This window comes from Rattus norvegicus, chromosome 10, assembly GCF_021556685.1.
Source record: "Rattus norvegicus strain SHRSP/BbbUtx chromosome 10, alternate assembly SHRSP_T2T, whole genome shotgun sequence".
NCBI lineage: Eukaryota > Metazoa > Chordata > Mammalia > Rodentia > Muridae > Rattus > Rattus norvegicus.
The window spans coordinates 40,531,816-40,553,387 of NC_141543.1; the positions used below are offsets into that span (position 1 = coordinate 40,531,816).

The 21,572-nt window shown below is 41.8% G+C and overlaps 2 protein-coding genes across 7 annotated transcripts in view; both read right to left on the reverse strand.

The window, feature by feature from the left end:
- Maml1 (mastermind-like transcriptional coactivator 1) overlaps positions 1 to 6,924 on the reverse strand; it is a 34,400-nt gene extending 27,476 nt beyond the window's left edge. The window contains 1 exon segment of the mRNA NM_001401556.1: positions 6,333 to 6,924. Within this exon segment, the coding sequence (NP_001388485.1) occupies positions 6,333 to 6,668 (336 nt within the window). The 5' untranslated portion in view covers positions 6,669 to 6,924.
- Positions 6,925 to 7,765: 841 nt separating this feature from the next.
- Canx (calnexin) overlaps positions 7,766 to 21,572 on the reverse strand; it is a 33,269-nt gene continuing 19,462 nt past the window's right edge. For 3 of the 6 annotated variants that reach the window (XM_087571064.1, XM_087571062.1, XM_087571063.1), the window contains exons 8-15: positions 19,143 to 19,332; positions 16,676 to 16,789; positions 15,874 to 16,030; positions 14,193 to 14,408; positions 13,308 to 13,427; positions 12,062 to 12,182; positions 11,847 to 11,923; positions 8,723 to 10,927 (exon numbers count right to left, since the gene is read on the reverse strand). In XM_087571064.1, coding sequence (XP_087427190.1) covers positions 10,874 to 10,927; positions 11,847 to 11,923; positions 12,062 to 12,182; positions 13,308 to 13,427; positions 14,193 to 14,408; positions 15,874 to 16,030; positions 16,676 to 16,789; positions 19,143 to 19,332 — 1,049 coding nt within the window. In that variant the 3' untranslated portion in view covers positions 8,723 to 10,873. 6 annotated transcript variants of the gene reach the window in all.

Here is a 21,572-nt window from a genome sequence, read left to right on the forward strand (position 1 = left end):
CAGGTATAATACTGCATGCCTGTAATACCAGCACTTTGGGGCCTAGGACAGAAAGATTGCAAGTTCAGGACTAATCTGGGTAACACAGTAAGATCTTGTGTCAAAAGGAAAAAAGGGGGTGGGTGGGAAGCTGCTGCAGAGATGCCCAGTGATGAAGAGCACCCTCCTCTCTGGGGGAGCCACGTCAGGAAGCTGGACCTGCCTGCAACTCCAGCTCCAGGGAATCTATCCTCTCTCCTGGCCTCTGTGGGACCTGTATGCATGTGTGCATATGCACACACATAGAAAAGAAATCTGAGAGAAAAAGGAGCCAGTGACAGCACCTGTAATCTTGGTAATTGGGAGGCGGAGACCAAGAATGTGAAATCTGGGCCAGTGTTAGCTATACCACCTGACCACATGAGAGTCTGTTCTCCATAAAACAAACACGCAAAGGAAAGCTGGGGTTGTCTGTTTGTTTCTGTTGAAGAGCTGGAAATTGAACTCAGGGTCATGCTTGTGCTAATGTTCTACCATTAACCTATACTTTCAGCCCCCAAATTTCATTTCTTAAATTTTACTTTTATTTTATGTGTATGAGTATTTTGCCTTTGTGTGTGCATGATCTTCACGATCTGTTCACCAATCCCAGATATCTTCCATCTGGCACCAAAATATTAAAAAAAAAAAAAAAAAAAAAAAAAGCTAAGCCAGAGGCAGCAAGATGACTCCTATTCCCAAGCCTGATAACCTGGGTTGCCCTGGGTCCAGCATGGTAGAAGGGAAGAATTGCCATTACATGCATGCACCATCCTCCCATACAGTAAATAAATAAATGTTATAAAAATTAAAACTCCAATGATTAATGCAAGTTAAGGGCCAGATAATAAACTCATGGTTATATTAGATTCTGGTTTAATTATAAGATGTTTCCAATATTATTCAAATAGAAATAGCTAAGAATAGTCCAAGTTTAACAGTTCAGGTATACTTTATATAGTCTTCAAAAATATCAAAATTCCACAAAATGTGACATTTATAATCATTTCATTATAATTAGATTTTTGACTAAGAGACAGGTCTGCTCCTGACAGTGCCCCCTTCATGGTTCAAAGAAGACACTGAGCATCATAACCTCCATATGGAGCTGCTCCAGCTGTGACAAGGTAGCCACTGGGCAAGAATTGCCCTAATTCATCTACAGACAAAAAATACTGTCCAGGAAAGGTCAGCCAATGGTCCAGCCATTGGGCTGATTAAGACATATTAAAAATAAGGCTGTGTATGTGTGTGTGTGTGTGTGTGTGTGTGTGTGTCTGTCTGTCTGTCTGTCTGTCTTTCATTCAAGAATTCAGAACATTGGGGCAGGTAGCTAGGAACTTTGTGCTGCCACTGGGTGGTAAGAGCAACAGATGGAGTTTCAAGTTGCCTACTGCTTCCCAATGAACCTGACTTCTGTCCCTGCTTACCAACTTAGCAGCTGTCCACCTGCCAGGCTGCTCAGGCCACTGACTTTTCTCCCACACTCAGCAGTCTCCTGTCTCAGACAATTTGTACTGGCCGGCCTATCTGGAATGTCTTTTCCTAAGACTTTCAGCTAGGCGATGGCTTTCTTTTAGGTACAATTAAGAACAGAAGCTGTGTGGTGGTAATGCACACCTTTAATCCCAGCCCTTGGGAGGCAGAGGCAGGCAGATCTCTAGGAGTTCCAGGCCAGCCAAGGTTGCACCTAATAGATGAGGTCTCACTAAGTTACCTAGGCTGGTCTCAAACAGGATGCAGTGAAACCCTACTTAACTTGATTAATTAAGCCTTCCTTCAACCTTCTGAGGAGCTGGTCTCCTAAGTGCCCATTAACACTCTTGGGTAGAATTAACTTTTGAAACTACTGATCGTTTCTCTCCACAGCACCAAGCTTTAATTTGTCCTGCCCACTGTTCTATTCCTAGTACCTGGAACATGCCGGCCCACACAGTAGGATCTCAACACAACATTTGTTACAAAAACTAAAGAAAAATAGGAAAGGAGAGTGAGACACACATACAGGCATGCAGGAGCGCGTGCGCGAGTGCGTACACACGTACACACGTACACACGTACACACGTACACACGTACACACACACACACACACACACACACACACACGTGCATGCACATACACAAGCGTGGAGTCAGAGCTGGAAAGCAAATCAGAAGAGAGCAGAAGCTAGGAGTCTTTTGGAGGAGGAAGTTAAGAATGGTGACTAAGAAACCACTGAATTTGGCAATACCATCTTTGGTGTCCTGAAGGGGGCAGTTTCAGAAAAGTAGATAAACAGCAGATAACATGTGCTAGTCATTTCAGGTGGAGAGGGTAAAGGGAGGAGAAACAGACTGTGAGTCTGAAAATGAGAAAGTGGAGACTAAGTGTGGAGAATGTTTGCTCTTGTTTTCAAGCTGAGAGGCCTGAAAAGAAAGGTGAGAAAGGAAAAGTCATCTTTACAAACAAGACTGCCCCACACATCACACAATAGTGGCTTTGCATGCATAGAATGACTTTACTAGTGTAATTCTTACACGGATTTCCAGTCTTGCTCTTAGGCGGGGTAGTGGGATAGAGAAGTATGTGTCTTCGGGTGGCTCACAGAACAAAGCCGAGTGGAAATTTGGGAGGGGAAGCATCGTGCAAGTGACAAGGAAACCAGAGCTCAAGGGTGACAAAGGGTCAAGGTGAAGTGTTCTTTGTACTGTTGGTGTAGTGCTCTCCATATATAACAAGTTAAGCTGGATGTGCTGGTGCATACCTGTAATCCCAGCATTCAGAAGGCAGAGGCAGGTGGATTTCTATGAGTTCCAGGACAGTGTGGTCTGTAGTAAGAGAGACCTTGTCTCAAAACAAACAAACAAACCAACCAACCTAGAATGGACAAATAGAACAGCAGTTAGCTACAGGAAAGAAGCTGCTTGTCACTAGGTGAGGCGGGAAAGTGGCTTTAAGGATGAACAGGCTGAAATGCAACTGTCACACCTACTCACGGGAAATCCCTTGACTCAGCAGCTAATAAAGGTCAAGGAGAGACTGGGAATAAACACTTATAATGTTTTATTATAGAAATAAACTATCTGTTCTTCTATAGAAAATGATTTTCACTCACAGAATGAAGGTTTGTATGAAGTGGGTGGTAATTTTCTATAATCTAGCAAGCCCAATAAAAAGAAGACAATCCTGAAATTATGACACTTGTATTTGGGACCAGCAAGGTAGTAAAATTGCTTTCCCACAAACCTGGCAACCTGAGTTGGACTCCTTGATCCCCAGGGCAGAAGAAAAGCACCAACTCCTGAAAGTTGTCCTTTGATATCCACATTCAAACAGCTAGGACTGCTCACACACGCGCACACACATACAATGTACCAAAAAAAAAAAAAAGTTTTTTTATTTTCAGTTTTTTGAGTGTTGTGCCTAGATGTATGTCTGTACATCATGTATGTGCCCAGTGTGCTCAGAGACCAGAAGAGGACACTGGATCTCCAGGATCTCAAACTGGAGTTACAGATGGCTAGCTGCCAAGTGGATGCTGTAAATCAAATCTGTTCCTCTAGGAGAGTACCAAGTGATCTTAACTGCTGAGCCATCTCCCCAACTCACTCTTCCCTACATAGCCTACCTGGCTTAGCTACATATACAAGACTGGCCTTGAACTTGCAACTATCCTCTGTCTCTGCTCCAGATGCTGGGATCACAGGCATAATAAACAGCCTGCTGGTTTCAAGTTCTAATATTTCTTTTTAAAACACTGGATGAGAACTCAATTTTTCTCTAGTGATTCAGAAATTAAAAATTATAAAATTATGTAAATTCTAAAGTTTTACCATAATTTTAAACAAAAATTCAAACACTATTAATATTCTTTCTGAAAGGTGTTCAAGGAAACTATACACGTAAGTTTTTTATGAGCTTTTACAATCAAGTTCACTTGGGATGACCCCCATTGCCCTCAAAGGTCTTTCCTTGGGGTTGGCAGTGTAGTCCGGTGATAAAACAGTACTTACTGTTGTAGGTTGAATGAAAATGGCTCACATAGGCTCTAGGGGTAGCACTACTGGGAGATGTGGTCTTGTTGGAGGACGTATGTCATGGTGGGTGGACTTTGAGGTGTCAGATGCTCAAGCCAGGCCCAGTGTCACTCTCTCTTCCTGCTGCCTATACATCTAGATGTAGAACTTTCAGCCTCCTCTCCAGCACCATGTCTGTCTGCATTGCCACCATGGTTCCCACCTCTGAATTGTAAGGCAGCCCCAATCAAACTGCTGTGGTCATGGTCTCTCCTCATAGCAATAGACACCCCAACTAAGACAAACAATAAGTACAATGTCTTATGCTCAATCCCCCAAAGGGATTGGGGCGAAGGTGGAGATCTTTCAAGAAAGATTGGTTAGTAAGGTGACTCATTCAGTTAAGTCATTTTGGGTAAAGCACACCCAAGTTGGTTATCAACAAGTATATGGATGGCCTAAAATATGAATGGAGGGTTGGGGATTTAGCTCAGTGGTAGAGCGCTTGCCTAGCAAGCGCAAGGCCCTGGGTTTGGTCCCCAGCTCCGAAAAAAAAAAAAAGAAAAAAGGAAAAAAAAATATGAATGGAACTTAGCCCAAGCCTTCTCAGGGTCCAAAGCTTACAGTCTACTTGTCAAGACACAGGATGGTTGAAGTAATATGTGACTATGTGCTAAAAACAAAGGGCGTAAGTTGGGCAGTGGTGGTGTACCTCTTTAATCCCAATACTCCAGAGGCAGAGGCAGGTGGATCTCTGAGTTTGAGGTTAGCCTGGTCTACAGAGTGAGTTCCAGAACAGCTAGGGCACACAGAGAAACTGTCTTAAAAAAAAAAAAAAAAGCAAACCAAACAACAACAAAAAAGCATACAGATAGATATATAGCTATGTATATATATATATATACACATATATCTCATAACTGTATTGAGAGAGGAGATTCTACTGTGGGCTGGTTTTTCAGAAACTGCAAAAGAAGATGGGCTGTGGCAGGAAGGATGGCAGGATCCTGAAAATGCTGACAAAAACTCTGCAGGCAGCCTTTTAGTTTGAGAAATTCGCTCACATCCATACTCATGTCTTCTTTCCTCCTGCCTCTGGGCGTGAATCACCACACCTAACCTCAAACTCATTTGATTCCTTCAAGAAAACTAGTAAGAAGCCCAACATACCCTGGATGTACAGGCGGGGAAAGTGAGGATGAAAAGACTCGAGCAGCTGGGTCAGAACCCAAGTGTTCTTCTGACTTCTCGCCCTGCAGTGGGTATAGTGTGGGGAAGAAGGGAAACAATAGCTCTTTGGCACATGGAAAGATAGGCTAGGTCAAGCTGGTCCCGAAAGCCAACCAAAGATTTAACTCAATTCCCTCCAGCCACAGAAGGGTTTCTAACATTTCAGAGGAAGCGTATTAAGTGACTGAAAGACTAACCATTAGTTAGGAAAGAGTTTTACAACGGACCAAGTGAGAGACTATGAAGACATGAATTAGAATTACCGAACAACTTAAGTGTTGTAAAATTTGACTTTTAAACTTTACCAAGAATTTTGTAACACCCATTGCCCCTCCCCCTCCAAACAGGTTTCCGGTTTATAAATCAGTTTCAGGGAGTCAAAACTTCTAACCAATAAATCTCAGGATTAGCAACTAAAACCCAAAGGGCACAGCTGACCAACAAGTAACGTCATTTCCTCCGTTAACAACTATTAATATTATCAGAAGTTTTTAACAAGCTTAGTAGGTTAAATTTGGAACTGTCAATAGTATAGCAGGAATCTCGCGTTCGCAAATTCCCTTTAGGGGGTGGGGGAAGAATGCCTTTTATGCACTTCAGTTTACTGAAGCTTCCAAAGGCTTTTCGATTTTCTATTCAGAAGCCGCAGGATACTGTCAACTGAAGGGAGACTTATTTCCACATTAAAGCCTTAACTAACCTCCACGAAGCAAAGATCCAATCAACATCGGCAGATTAATTGAGGCCAGGCCTAAGGTGCAAGAACGCCCTATATCCTAGGCAACTCCAACACGAGTCGAAGTTCTCATCAGTTGGAAATCGTTTGGGAGAAAAGCCTATCAGCAACTAACCTTCTCCTGCTTTTCCAGCCCCGACTTCGCTCAAAGTCCTCACGGGGACGTTTTCCCAAAAAGTACACCGCAGTGCCACTTCTCGAAGATGACAAGCGCCCTGCCATGTTAGCCTCCTCCCAGGACCCAGACTAAGAAATGGGGGCGCTCGGGGAAGTTTCCCCGAGGCCCGATCCGAGCCGGAAGAGGCGTTTTCGGGAGTGAGTACTGCTGTGGCAGGCGCCAGCCTTACTCACCGCGACCGGGCGGCCGTGCTCCGGGCCGTCCGCTGAGTCCAGGCGCGCAGCCGCTGGGGCCGGGGCGGGGGCCGGAGCGGCTGCCGGGGCCGTGGCGGCGGCGGGCGGCTGCCGGTGCTTGCCGGCGCGCTTGGCCTTGGCCTGGATGCAGCGCTGGTGCAGGGCAAAGGTATGCTGGCGTTCGAGCTCCAGGCGCTCGGGAGACACAGCCTCGTAGCGGGCCTCACAGGTGCTGTGGTGGCGCCGGCACAGCTCGATGCGTCGGCGGAGGCGCTCCATGACCGCGCTGTGCCGCGGCAGCGCGAACTCCGCCATGGGGCAGGTGGGTAGCACCATGGGCCGCGGGCGGCGCTGGCCCGGCCCGGGCCTCCCGGCGCCGGCTGGCACTTCGGGTTCCTCCGCTTTTGGCGGCCCGGATCCGCCTCACGGCCGCGCCATGTCCGGGTGGGCTGTGGAGCAGACTCGGGCGCGGTGGCGGGTCTTCCTCCGGTCCCGCTCGGCCCGATTCCAGGCCAGCGAACACCGCCCGCCTCAGGCTTCGGCCTGTCCGCTATACCCCTGCCCCATTGTTTTCCGCGCCGCTGCCGCCGCCATCTTAAAATTGTTTTCGGGGCTTTCGGAAGAGGGCGGGGCCTGGGCCGGCGAACTCTGCGTCACTGCTGATGGACCCGAGCTATAGCCAATCAAACCAAACCCGCTGCCGGAGGGCGTGGGGGGGAAAAGCACGTCAGGAATCTTCGGGTATTTAAACTGAACACTCAGGCTAGGAGGGAAGCCCCGAGGCGGGCTCAGCGTAGCAGAGTGTACTGTGACTGACAGGAACCTATCCAAGAGGAGCCACGTTTTCAGAACACCGCCCCCTTGAAGGCAGTCCCTTCCGGGTTCGTGAGGAACGCGGGGTAAGTAAGTGAGCCTTAAGACCCAGATGCTCAATGCTATCTTTTTAGTCTATCCAGACTATTTCGAAGCCAGCCATTTCTGACCTCATTCCTTACATACAGCCCTGTAATTGATCAGAATTGTTTTGAGCTTCAGTGACCTAGTAGAGATAGGAATCACTAATTGATCAGAATTGTTTTGAGCTTCAGTGACCTAGTAGAGATAGGAATCACTGACAGGTACTGTGAGCAATATCTCATTACTTAAAGTGGGGGGTGGGGTGGAGAGCACTAAATGGTCTTTAGCCTCCTATTGGGAACTAGAGTTATTTAGATCCACAGGAACATACACTTAAAACCGACTGATTTATAAAACTAAATCACTCAAAATTCAATCCAAAGCACTGGGTTCCAGAGATGTCACTAGCAAGCAATTGAGTGAAGGTAAAAAGCCAGGAAAGGACCAAAACATATTCTAGATGGTTACTGAGGAGCAAACTGCCATAGATGATTGGGAGGCTTTGCACTTAAGACCTCATTAGCCAGTCAAACATGTTACCTCTTACTGGAGTTCACGAAAATTTTATTTTTAAAATCACAAGAAAAAAAGCTAACAGCAAAATGTTTTTATACAAATGCAGTAAAAATAAAAACAAAATAAAAACTCCCTTTGGTGAAGGGAGTTGCAAAGATAAATGAGCACTGCTTCTTACCGGTACCCAAACATTACAATTAGCACTCAAGCTAAGTGTAAACAACTTTTGTGTGCAGTGCTGGAAGGCTGAATCCAGGGCCTCATGCATATAGTGCCACTACTACTAAGTACACCCAGCCATTAAACTTTTAGTGTCAGGTACCCCAGACTTTTGCCTGGAACATACTGTATGAGGCTGGCCTGCCTTACTCTGCTTCTAACTTCTGAGTGCTGGGGTTACAAGTCTATTGTGCCCAGTTAGAAGTGCAAGGTCTTCAAAACTCTTACCTAGAAGTATATACACACTGTAGTATATAAATTCCGGAAGCAATGTAAAACACAACATGTTCTGGGCATGACTTTCAATAATATCCTCAAATATGGAGCCTGAGAAAAATTTTCTAGTGAAAAATGTTAAAATAGTTTCCATATGTCTTAAAGAATATTATCTAGGAGAACAGGGTGTAGCTCAGTGCTAGAGCACTGGCTCAAATACCATCAATTGAAAACATACAAAAAACTTCCCCGTTTTGGGCTGTTGTCCATTTTACACAATAGTAATGACTAAACCATTACTGGACAGAGGAAGTTAAATACAAGACTAAATGAAACTCTGTAAGAGTAAAAAGAATAAGTTAACGCTTTTCAAACAGTAAAAAACATCCAACATTATGATGAAGTTCAGTCAAATGCAGATATTTACCACAAGGCTTTAATGTAATGTCATTTAATAATGGGGCAGTCTGAAAAGTGGACGACAGAAGAGTACTACTGAAGGAGTGGGTATTTTACAACCATAAAGAATCCAGCATAGAAAATCAGAATATATGGGCCTTTATTTATTTTAATTCAGTGCCAGGAATCAAACCCATGGAACCTTGCACATGCTTGGCAGTTCTACCTACTGAGCTACAATACCAGCCCTGTAAGCTTTTGGTAAGAGCTGAAAACTGCTGGCCATTCATTAATGTGTCAGACATTTTAGGAGGCTGTAGCTTCAATAGAACCTTGAGGGAGGAAGAGGGACCCAGAAAGGCAATGAACACCACCAATGACATAAATAAACCTGTCATTGTACAGCCTGGGTGAAGATAAAGTAGGCACAAACAATGTCAATGCAGAATGATTAAACAGCTAAAACAGATTTCATCTCCACCTTTGCTTCAAGGAGAAACCTGTAGACAGATATTCATTTCTTGCTAGTAACTGTTTATTTCACTCTATACATTTGGAAACGTCCGCTACATAGCTATGGTCACTGTGACCACAAACAACAGATGGTGATAAAGCACTGAACAGGAAGAAAAATGCATTCCACCCTCAAAAGAAATGAACCAGTGTTTATAAAGACAACAGATACAGCCTTCATCCTTAACAAATATATTTCTTTCCCAGTATTCCCCCAATATAAACACTGTGGAGTGTTTATATATATTCAGTGCAAGGAAAAGTATCATTGGTACAACTGGACCACCTCTGGAGAAAGAATGAAATTGAAACATCTGTTTCTGAATACATTTCAGTGTGGTGTAATAATATTACACTATAGTGATGTGGGAGAGCCTCCTCTAGCACCCATCTGCATTCCACATGAAAAACAAAACAAAAACAAACAAAAACCAAAACAAAAAGCCCTAAATTCACTTAAAAAATTGTACAAGCCACAATAAAATAAAATAAAATAAAATTGAACAGGACTGCTTTATTGTGTGAATTTTAAGACGCAACTGTTACATGAACTGCAAATGAAGATTTTAAATATCCTACACAAAAGTCAAATAACTCATGCTATGTGTCAATCCTCCCATAAATACTTTTAGCCTGTGTTCAATTATAGTCAATTCTGAATTGGCCCATCTCTGGATTAGACTTTCTAAAGTCTACACAGAGTAAAAGAAATAGACACTAATGGAAAGTCTGTAATCTATCCTGTAGTTGGACCCTAGAAAGATGTGGGCTTGCTAAAAAAGAAACATGTAATCACAGTAAAGCCAACACTATGCAGAGCTTATAATTTTCAGCAACGGACTGCAAGCTGCACTGTGAAGAAAATGCATAGCAGAGAAAGCTAGGGACCGAGGAGATGCATGAGGAAAACAGTGTCAACACAGTGGAACAAGTGATGTAATTATCTACTCAGGCACACCAGCCTTCCTTAAAAAGCCTTGTGCTCCAGAGGATCTGAGCTGTCAGACCTCCTATATGGGAAGTACAGTATAAACTGCTGCATTAAGCCAGCTCCTTTCCTCTGCAAAGCTGTTTGTGAATGGAGCAGTTCCAACAACAGAACACTGCACTTTATGATCTGACCAACACCAAGTGAAAGTCTCCTTTTAGTTCTTTTTGGGTCTATTCAATACAATGTAAATTTGATATAAATTGAGCTTCCATCTAATCTCTGTGTCCTTAAGAGGAATTAAGTAATGGAAGCACACAAAACAAGATTATAACCACAAATGACTGCACTTGAACGTGATTACAATTTTTGGGACAGACACATGAATGTTTTAATACCAAACTTAAAAAAATTGTTATAAAAACTGCAATTCATTCTCCCTAGCATTCCTAATGTTGGTGTTATTTCTGCATGAACAAATTAATATATTAAATTAAGCCAAGATTTTAAATTGGCAAAAATTCTATCATTGTATCTTTAAAAAAAGGAAAAAAAGACAAACCTGGAAGATTTTAAAAACAACAAAACACTAGTTAGTTGCTTCATGTTACATTTCACAACCATTATGTTAAATGTTTTCTTTTCTACAGAAACAGGGTCCTTTACATTACAACTGCAATAGTTTACTGCTAGATGTTTAAAATTACAGGCTAGTATTCACTGGAACCTGTTGATGGTGACATCTTGAGGTTTTCTGAGCTCCCACCTAAGGTACACCAGGCCCTCTCCTAGGACCATATTTGCAGGGGAAGGGGAGGGAGAGGAAATCACAGATCAAGTTCTTAAGATTGTTTCACTCTCTTCGTGGCTTTCTGTTTCTTGGTGATCTGTTCAAAATTTCATCCTCCTATAAGTTGAAAGAGTTCATATAATTAGCATATTTAAACACAAATGCTGTCAAACTTGCACAAGCATTTAAACTAAGTCACTCAATTGGTGAAAAGCTATAATGTGACAGGTACTAGAATTATAGGTATTCAATTTTAGTCTTTATTTTCAGAAAACATGTACTTTCCTTAAACCTAACTTGGTAGAGGATTTTTTACTTTATCCGATGTGTCTGCCTGAATCTGTATCTCTGTACCCTGTGCATGCCTGAAGAGGGCATCCGATCCCCCGGGACTGGAATGACAGGCAGTTGTGAGCCACCATATGTGTATTAAGAATTAAATCCAGGTACCCTTGAGAGCACCCACAGCAACACATAAAATAGAGTAGAGCACATACTGGGTATGACGGCAGGAAGACTAGAAGCTCAGTATTACCCTTGACTACACAGAACGAACAGTGTGGACTACATGAAAGCTTGTCTCGAAAAGTTTTAAGCATATCACATGGTGGTGGCACACACCTTTAATCTTAGCTTTTGGAAGGCAAAGGCATGCAGACCTCTGAGTTCCAAGCCACTGTAGTGGTATTCAAGAAATACCTTTGAGGACATACACCACAGGACTGTTAAGAAACTTGGTACTCCTATTTATTTAAAAAAAGGATTGGAGGACCCACCTTGCCCACACAGAAAAAAATTTCCAGTCATTGTAAACTAATGTATAAAGCACTGCCTTTGGGTTGCAGAGATGGCTCTTTGAGAGGATCCATGGCACCTGTAACTTCAGTGCCTTGGGGATGCATCAGTTCTGGCAATTGAAGCACTTGCACTCACACGTACATACCATAACCACACTGCACATAAACTTACTTAAAAAAATCTTTACTAAATATGTTTTCAGCTTAGGTGGCTGGAAGCATTTATTATCCTGCCTTACCTCTGCTTTAGGCTTGCTATCTTCCTCATCTTGACTGCCAGTGCCACCATCTTCTTCAGCATCACTCTTCTGTTTCTCTTCTAGGACAGAAAATGAAACTACTAAACAGAACTTCACTTAAAGTTCTGACAATAATTATAGCATAATTTAAGAACAACCCACTGTAGCTTATTTTGTTAATCAGGGTCTAGAATAGATTTCTAGACTCTACTCACCAAGCTTCTCCTCTTCTTCCTCTTCATCTCCCTTGTTCTTCTCTTCTTCCTTCCCTTCTTCGTCCTTCACATCTGGCTGGGGAGCATCTGTCTTCTTGTACTCCATAGCATTGGACTGTTTCTGAAATATAGTCAAGTATAAGAACCATGTTTATGTTATAACAAAAATATTACCCCTCAATTCCTGAATGTCTACAAGGCAAAATTATATACAAGGTTGTGTACAAGGCAGTTATACAGACACATGAAAGACATTGTTTTTACTCTACAGGTTTGCCCCATGGGAGGGACTGAGAGGGAAGTTAAGGAAGAGAGGTATCATGAAAAACAAAACAGATTCAGTAAGGAAGCACAGGCTAAGCTTGTCAAGCTGACTCAGATACATATACTCCAACAGTGAATGATGAGGGTAAGGCTAGAAAGAAACCTTTGAATCTGACAAAGTATAAATAATTTTTTTTTCCTTTTCATTTTTTCGGAGCTGGGGACTGGACCCAGGGCCTTAAATCCCCAACCCCAAAGTATAAATAATTTAAATAGAGTCAAAATCCTAAGTTAGTAGGAGACAGCAAGAAACAAGGTCTGAATAAGAAAAACACTGAGGCTGTAAAACCTGAAAGCACAGTTTTAAGATGTATTGTTTGAGAGAGTGAAGGCAGGGAAAGAGCCATAGATAAATAAGAATAGAAATAATGAGGAAGACTATTTTGTGCCCAGACGGCTGATCTTATATCCATATTGTTCTTTTTCCCCTAGATAGGATCACTCCATATAAAGGACAAGAACAGAGTGGAATGACAAACAAGGAACTCTAAATCCTGTCATCATCTGGGTACAAGGAACCCCTGCAAAACATGGACCAGTATTTACGAACTACTAAAGAAAATCTCGGGTTGGGGATTTAGCTCAGTGGTAGAGCGCTTGCCTAGGAAGCGCAAGGCCCTGGGTTCGGTCCCCAGCTCCAAAAAAAAGAACCAAAAAAAAAAAAAAAAAAAAAAAAAAGAAAATCTCAGGCTGGAGAGATGGCTCAGAGGTTAAGAGCACTGTCTGCTCTTCCAAAGGTCCTGAGTTCAATTCCCAGCAACCACATGGTGGCTCACAACCATCCATCCATATTGAGTTCCGATGCCTTCTTTTGGCCTGCAGGCATACATGCAGGCAGATAGCTATATGATGTATACATAATAAATAAATATATATATAAAAAAATCTCAGTGGCTACAATTATTTAGTTAGGCTTTCCTACCTTTCCAGAACAGCAGAAGAGGATCACAAGGAACACTGGCAACGCTACAGTCAGAATGTAGACCACCCAAAGCCATGGACGCTCTTCAGCTGCCTCCAGCATCTGCCCCACTACACCTGGCTGAAATACAAAACAACAGTGATTCAGAGAACTGGTTTATGACACCAAATATAGGCTAGATGAATGTTTCATGTTCACACAAGGTGGGGTGCAACTAATTCTTTTATTTCCAAAGGGGTCAAACTATGCACATTAAGAAATGAGAAGAAAAAAAATCCTTGAATTTACTGCTTTCACCATCATGAAGTTTTATCTTCATAGGTGCAAACCATGGCTTGTAATAACTGCAAAGAGGTCCCTTACTCAGAAAACAGAGTATCTTTGTGACAGTTTTCTGGCCCTTCAAATCACAACTCAACAAAACCATTAGTTATTTGAAAATTCCATACAATGAGTAAAACCAAGATTCAGCATTTTCAGTGCATTGAAACATACTTAAATCAAGTGCTTATGACTTACTTTAATTGAAACACTGGAGGCAGAAGCAGGTGAGTCCCTGTGATTTTAAGACCACCCTAGTCTACAGAGCAAGTTCCAGGACAGGCAGTGCTACACAGAAAAACCAACCCTGTCTTGAAGACCAAAATAAATAAACAAACAAAAAGACCCCAAAACTTAAAATGATAAACAGATACTACAAAGACAGGCAGACAGACACAGACAGACACACAGACACACACACACACCACCATCTACACATAACACAGGGCTGGAAAGCCAAAACAGGAGTCTAGCAGTTAAAATAAATACTAAAAATCTGCTTTTCATAGTGATCAGTTTCCCCTAGAAGCAGATACAAATCCACAGTAATGAACGATCACTAACCTCTGCAGCCCCATCAGCAGCTTTCTTCAGGCCCCACCCATCATTGGCCCAGTCATCAACTACTCTTCGGTCACCACTAATGATAAAGTTGTCAAAAAAGATGTCGGATGTCATGGACCAGAGCTCCAAACCAATAGCGCTGAAAGGAGTCATCCTAAAAGGTTCCAGGTCTTCAAAGAAATCTGGATTGGGTATTTTCCTTGGTTTCCAGATTCCCTAGTTTGTGATGGGGTGGGGGTGGGGGTGGGGTGAGGCGGGAGAAGTTCCAAAACATCATTTTAGGTATTAACCAAAAGAAAAAGAGAAATCTATATGACTCATTTTGAATGATCAAAGAAGATAAACATTAACTGTCAAATTTAAACAAGCACAGAACAATAAATGCTAGTGATGTTTTTGTACTGAATTCTGGACTACCACCAAATTCAATTTCCAATCTGCAGGATCTTGTTCTATACTAACACCTGGTTCTATGTCTCTCACTCCACCCTTAATAAGTGATGGTGGAATGTGGTCAGTACAGCCATTTCCCATTTCCCAGTAGTGATTAAAATATACAATGTACAGTCTTCACCTAGCAACTAGTAATTTAGCTCTAAAGATCAAATAAAAAAGTACTGACTACAAACATCTGATGGTTTCAGCTGCAATGACTCTAACCCAGGATACCTTAAACTACTCCTGATCTTCCTAGTTAAACCTGAAGTTGACATTTCAACTCCTGGTCCTCGTGCCAACAACCAAATGTTAGAATTATAGGCATTAAAAAAAAAAAATCCAGATAGCCAAATGGCAAGCTAAAGTATAATTTTTTTGTTTGAACAGTTATCTAAGTGAACAACTAAAACCATTTTACAACAGAAAAACACACACAATATATGCATATAGATGTACCACCATACATCTAAAAATCTAAGTGAAAATCTATTCCTATAGCTTTTTTGGTTTAGAAACTGAAGCCAGATTAAGGACCTACATTCCACAAGTGGAGCTTCATAACTCACTACACATATTACTACACTTCATGTGCGCCTGTCTTAGGCAGGTGAAGAAAACGATGAGACCAAGCAATCTGCTGTCTCGACTCCCATCACAGTTCCCTTATGGCCAATCTGCACTCACCAATAGAGTATACATACCCTAAGTTCTTCTATTCTACTTTTATTTTTAGATAAATGTCACTATGATGGTTTTGAATAAAAATGGGCTCCATAGACTCATGTGTGGCCTTATTGGAGGAAGTATGTCACTGTGGGGACGGACGGGCTTTGAGTTCTTGTATGATCAAGCTCTGCCCAATATGGCACACAGTTCCATTCTGCTGCCTGCTGGTCAAAATGTAGAACTTTCCAGCACTGTGTCTGCCTGCAGGCTTCCTGCCATAATGACAAGGGACTGAACCTCTGAAACTGTACGCCACCCCTAATTAAATACTTTCCTTTGTAACAGATGTCTTAGTCACGGTGTTTCTCTTCATAGCAATAGAAATCCAAACTAAGACAATCACACAACAAGTTCAAACACTTCTCTTGCCTGTCTTTAAGTTTTATGTTTAGCCCATTATTCACCTGTCTCTTAAGTTTACTTTCTCTTCTTGATATGCTGGTCTTACTATTGATCAAACTTCTGCCCTGACACCAAGAAATGAACAAAAACACCTAAACCATCAGGAGACACAAACCTGGTAGTTAGGATTGTCAATCATAGGAGGCTTCCATTTGCCCTTATAATTGGGGTTGTCAATCATAGGTCGCTGCCAGACACCACACCCAGGGGCGGACTCACACTTAGGGTTGGCAATCTGAGGAGCCTCCCATTCTCCGTCCATATCCTCATCCCTGTGGAGATATAAACAAGTTATATAGACAAACTGCTAGTCTTATGCTCTCAAGATGCCGTTAGAGCTGTATCAGCAGCATACAACAGAACAAATTCTCATTTCTCATTCCCAATATCAATGAGCTTTCATTAACAACCTACTTTGTTTTTGTACAGTGAAATTTAGTAAAGTTTTTGTAAGGCTTTTCACTCAAACCTGGGCTGTTGGCTTTTTTTCTTTTTCCTTTTGGTTTTAGTACAGGGTTTCTCTGGTACCCCTGGAAGTCAGCGATCCACCTGCCTGAGTGCTGAGATAAAGGCGGCTATTACTATACCCAGCTTCTTTCTTTTCTTTTGTTTTTTGTTTGGGGAGAGGGGCACGCAGTTATTGCTTTGATTTCAAGACAGGGTTTCTCTGTGCAGCAGCTTTGGCTGTCCTGAAACTAACTTTGTAGACTAGGTTAGGTTTGCCTCAATCTCAGAGATCTGCCTGCCTCTGCTAGGATTAAATGCCTGATTTTACTTACTTCTCTTCCAGATCCAGCTCCAACTGACTTGACACACTTAAGACAAACATGCAGACAAAACACCAAAGCACATAAAATAAAAATAAATTTTAAAAACAAAAAAAAAACAGGTAATTATAAAAGCAAACTCAAACTCACCAATCTTCTGGTTTCTCTGCATCAGGGTCTGGAATATACTCGGGTTCATCATCTAACCAGCCTTCAGGCTTTGTGGCCTCTTCATCTGGAATCTTAGAAGGGGCATCTTCATCCCTTAAAACAGAAAACACCAGGTATGATAACCCAGGCCAGAGAATCAGTCATGGTAGTCTTTTTTACAAACCAAGATTAATTCATTCTAAAATACATTTATAAATCATTATCTGAGCTACTGTCCAAAAGAAAAAAAGAAAAAGAACAAAGAAACAAATAAAAACAGCAGCTAAAGATCAAGTAAAGATTTTTCTAATGGAACTACAGGAATCTTCAAGAGTTACAAGAGAAGATGCTTAACCTCACTGGTCATCAGAGAAATATAAATTAAAACCATGGTAATATACCACACTATCAAACATCCACATAGAAGGCCATTACAATAAGACATTCTGAGGGGGGTTGGGGATTTAGCTCAGTGGTAGAGCGCTTGCCTAGCAAGCGTAAGGCCCTGGGTTCAGTCCCCAGCTCCGAGAAAAAAAAAAAAATTCTGAGGGAGGGGCTGGAGAGATGGCTCAACGGTTAGAGCACTGACCACTCTTCCAGAGGTCCTGAGTTCAAATCCCAGCAACCACATGGTGGATCGCAACCATCTGTAATGGGATCAGATGCCCTCTTCTGGTATGTCTGAAGACAGCTATAGTATACCCAGATACAATAAACAAATAAATCTTTAAAAAAAAAAAAAAGAAATTCTGAGGGAAAACAAATAAAAAATAAGTGCTGGTGAAAAGAAAGGTTCAGTTCCTCAAAATTGGAAGTTACTGTATAACAATTTCATCCCAAAGTTTGTATCTGAAAAAGGGGCAACCACCTACACATCTATCAATTACGTGATGGTTAAATGGATAAGCATAGTATATTAAGTATTTCTCAGTCATAAAAATGTTTCAATATGTTGACCACAAGAAGCCAAAGGCCAAATATTATTATTCAATATTATTTCGATAAATTTCTCAATGGAGAAATCCAGAAACAGAAAACAGGCAGATGAGTGATAGCCAGAGTCTGGGACAAGGGAGTGACAGTAGGGTACATGATAACACCCTACAATTAGATAGCACTGTACATAGAGCACTGCAGATACATTAACCATCACTGTGTTATGCACCACAAAAAAGGTACGCAAGATGGTCATGGCAGTATACAGCAATTTCAGCACTGTCAAGGCTGAGACAGAATCCTGATGAGATTAACCTAGATTACACAGAAAACAGCATTTTAAAAAAGGCGTGCATGGCCGAAAGGGGTGGGAGCGGGGCAGGGCATGGAGGTGGAGGTGGTATCTCATCTAAAATAAGACTCAGAGGAGCTAGAAAGATAGCTAGATGGTTAAGAGCACTGGCTGCTCTTTCAGGTGACCATAGTTTAAGTTCCAGTGCCTACATGGCAGGTTACAACCATTATAGCTCCAGTTTCCTCCTCTGGCCTCCTCAGGAACCAGGAATGAATGGTGCAGGGACCACTGTCATATAGAAGCTATAAAAGTACTACTTCAGCTGGTAATCAAAAATATTCTACTTGTGCTCAATTGTACTGTTTAGTGTCCTGGCACCGTACTCAAGGCCTCATGTCCTCTAACACTGAGAAATAACTCCCTCAAAAGAGACTGTTTTGTGACTATCTTAGTTTTAAATTAACTCTATGATGACCTCAAAGCTTCGTGTAACTTCGCCTGATATTTTAAAGTTCAATACTCTCTTCATCCCATTAAAAAAAAAGCTGGTGAGCTGGGCGTGGTGGTACAATGCTTTTAATCCCAGACCTTAGGAAGCAGAGAGATCTGTTAGTTCAGGGTCAGTCTAGTTCAAAGAAACCCAAGCCTACACAAGGAAACTGTCTCAAAAACAAAAATTTCAAGAACTTTAACAGCTTTCAATGTGGGTGGTAGGAGTGTTACTTAGCAATATAACACATGTTTTTAGTATGCAGGAGGACTTGGGTTAAATCCTTAGCACTGTAACCCAGTTTAACTGGCAATAATGAAACACTAGAATGGCTGTACAAAAAGATTGCCACAAGCTGACCCTGACCCTGTCAGCACAGACAAACCACAAAAGCTTTAGCACCCTGTAGTTTATAACCTAGTGAGGGATAATATATATTACCACTGTATTCTTTTCCATCAGAGTAATCGGTACTTTTCTCCTGTAAAATAGATTATGTAAGTTCCCTCTCCTCCTCTCCCCGCAAGCAAGCATAGGGTCTTACTATGTAGTCCACACTTACCTCACACTCAATCTTTCTGCCTTGGCCTCTTGAGTGCTAGGATTACAGGCATGTGCTAACATGCCTAGACTATATCACAGAGTATTTACATAATAGTATCTCACTTTATCAACATTTGTGGTTTAAGCCATGTAGAATACACACGTTGTAAACTAATATTCAAAGATGGATCTCCAAGATTTACCAGTCATCTGGCTTGACAGCATCTGGATCTGCTATTTTGGGCCTTTCATCCCAATCTTCAGGCTTCCGGTCTTCTGGGTCCTCAATTTCACGTGAAGGGTTTACCGGAGGGGTCATGTCATTTAGCAGGTTTCCACTGTTCACAACAGACTGGTCAACTAATATTTCAAAACTATTGTCTGGATTCAAGACTAAAAGAAATTAAATGCAATTAGAAATACTGACTAAACCACTCATTCCAACATTTCCATCAATCTAACACAGTAGATCATATCTTCTAGAGAGAGACCCAGTGGGTAGTCATGAAACAGAGTTCAGGGTACTTGGAGTTAGAATGTCATAGTCGGGGCTGGGGATTTAGCTCAGTGGTAGAGCGCTTACCTAGGAAGCGCAAGGCCCTGGGTTCGGTCCCCAGCTCCAAAAAAAAGAACCAAAAAAAAAAAAAAAAAAAAGTCATAGTCAACAAAGCCTAGTTCTGTAAGAGCCTAGGGCCCCAATGCCATTTCCTTGGGTTCCTAGAAGTTACAAATGATTTTTTTTTCTCTTTCTTTTCTTGGTTTTATTAAGACAGGGTTTCTGTCTTGCCTCAGCTGTCTTAAAGCTCTCTTTGTACATCAGGCTGGCCTTGAACTCACAGAGATCTACCTGCCTCTACAAATGATAAATAATAATAAGCTCAAACCCCAGGGTCTTGTACACACTGGACAAGCACTTTTACCCTGGTCCATGTCTATGAAAATAGTTAAAGGACCTGAATTAATGGCTCATTAATTAAGAGCTCTAACTGCTCTTCTAGAGGATGAGGACTCAATTCCAGGACTTAAATGGCTGCTCACAATCTTCTATAACTTCAGTTGCAAAAGATTTGATAAACTTTTCTGGTTTGTAGGGGCACCAAGCACACATATTGTATAAAGGCATACATGGATAAAAAATACCCATATATATAAATAGTAATTAAAAATAAATAAGGGCGTGAAAGATTACTTATTGGTTAAGAACACTGGTTGCGGGGTTGGGGATTTAGCTCAGCGGTAGAGCACTTGCCTAGCAAGCACAAGGCCCTGGGTTCGGTCCCCAGCTCCGAAAAAAAGAAAAAAAAAAAAAAAAAAAAAAAAAAAAAAAAAAAAAGAACACTGGTTGCTTTTCCAAAGAACCCAGGCTCAATTTCTAGCAACCACAATGGTGGCTCACAACCATCTCTAACTTCAGTTCCAGCAGAGTAAACGCATGCATACACATGTGCGCGCGCTTTCTCTCTCTCTCTCTCTCTCTCTCTCTCTCTCTCTCTCTCTCTCTCTCTCTCTCTCACACACACACACACACACACACACACATACACACACACACACACACAGGCAAGATGTAATTGTGCATACCTCTAATATCAGTACTTGCTAGGCAAACTAGTTTGAGGTCATATACAACAAGACCCTGCCTCAAAACAGCAATAAAGACCTACAAGGTAAGGAGGCATTCTCCTGTGATCTCAACACTACGGTGATAAGAGGTGATAGGAGGGTCATCAATTTTACTCTCAGCTATATAGGAGTTTAAGAATAAGGTAAGTAAAGAAAGAAAAAGAAAAAGCATTTTGTGTAATGGTACATGCCTTTAATCTCAGCACTTGGGTAGCAGAGGCAGGCAGATCTGAGCTTGAGGCCAGCCTGACTATATAGAAAAATCTAGAACAGACATACCTGCATAGCAAGACCCTGTCACAAAATAACATTAGTTAATTTTAAATACAAATTGGTAAAACACTACAGCAGCAGATAAAGGCACGTGCCACACAATCCCAGTGCTCTGAGTTAGAGTCCAAGAACCCACATTAGGGCAGGAAAGAAACATCTTCAAAGTTGTCCTCTGACCTCCACATAATTACCCACAAACCACACTGACAGGATCTAGAGAAATGGCTCAGTGGTTGAGAACAGCAGCTGTTCTTCCACAAGACCCAGCTCAATTCTCAGCACCTACATGGTGGCTTACAACTGTATTTAAAATTCTACCTCTAGGGCATCAATATACTCTTCCTACATCTCAGCACCAGGCATGCAAGAGGTACACAGGCATACATGCAGACATATAACACACACGTTTCACTTGTGCTGGAGAGATGGCTCAGCAGTTAAGAGCACTGACTGCTCTTCCAGAGGTCCTGAGTTCAATTCCCAGCAACCACATGGTGACTCACAGCCATCTGTAATGGGATCCAATGCCCTCTTCTGGTGTGTCTGAAGACAGCTACAGTGTATTTGTATTTGTATTTGTATAAAATAAAATAAATAAATCTTAAAAAAAAAAAAATCTTGGGGTTGGGGATTTAGCTCAGTGGTAGAGCGCTTGCCTAGGAAGCGCAAGGCCCTGGGTTCGGTCCCCAGCTCCGAAAAAAAGAACCAAAAAAAAAAAAAAAAAAAAAATCTTTTCA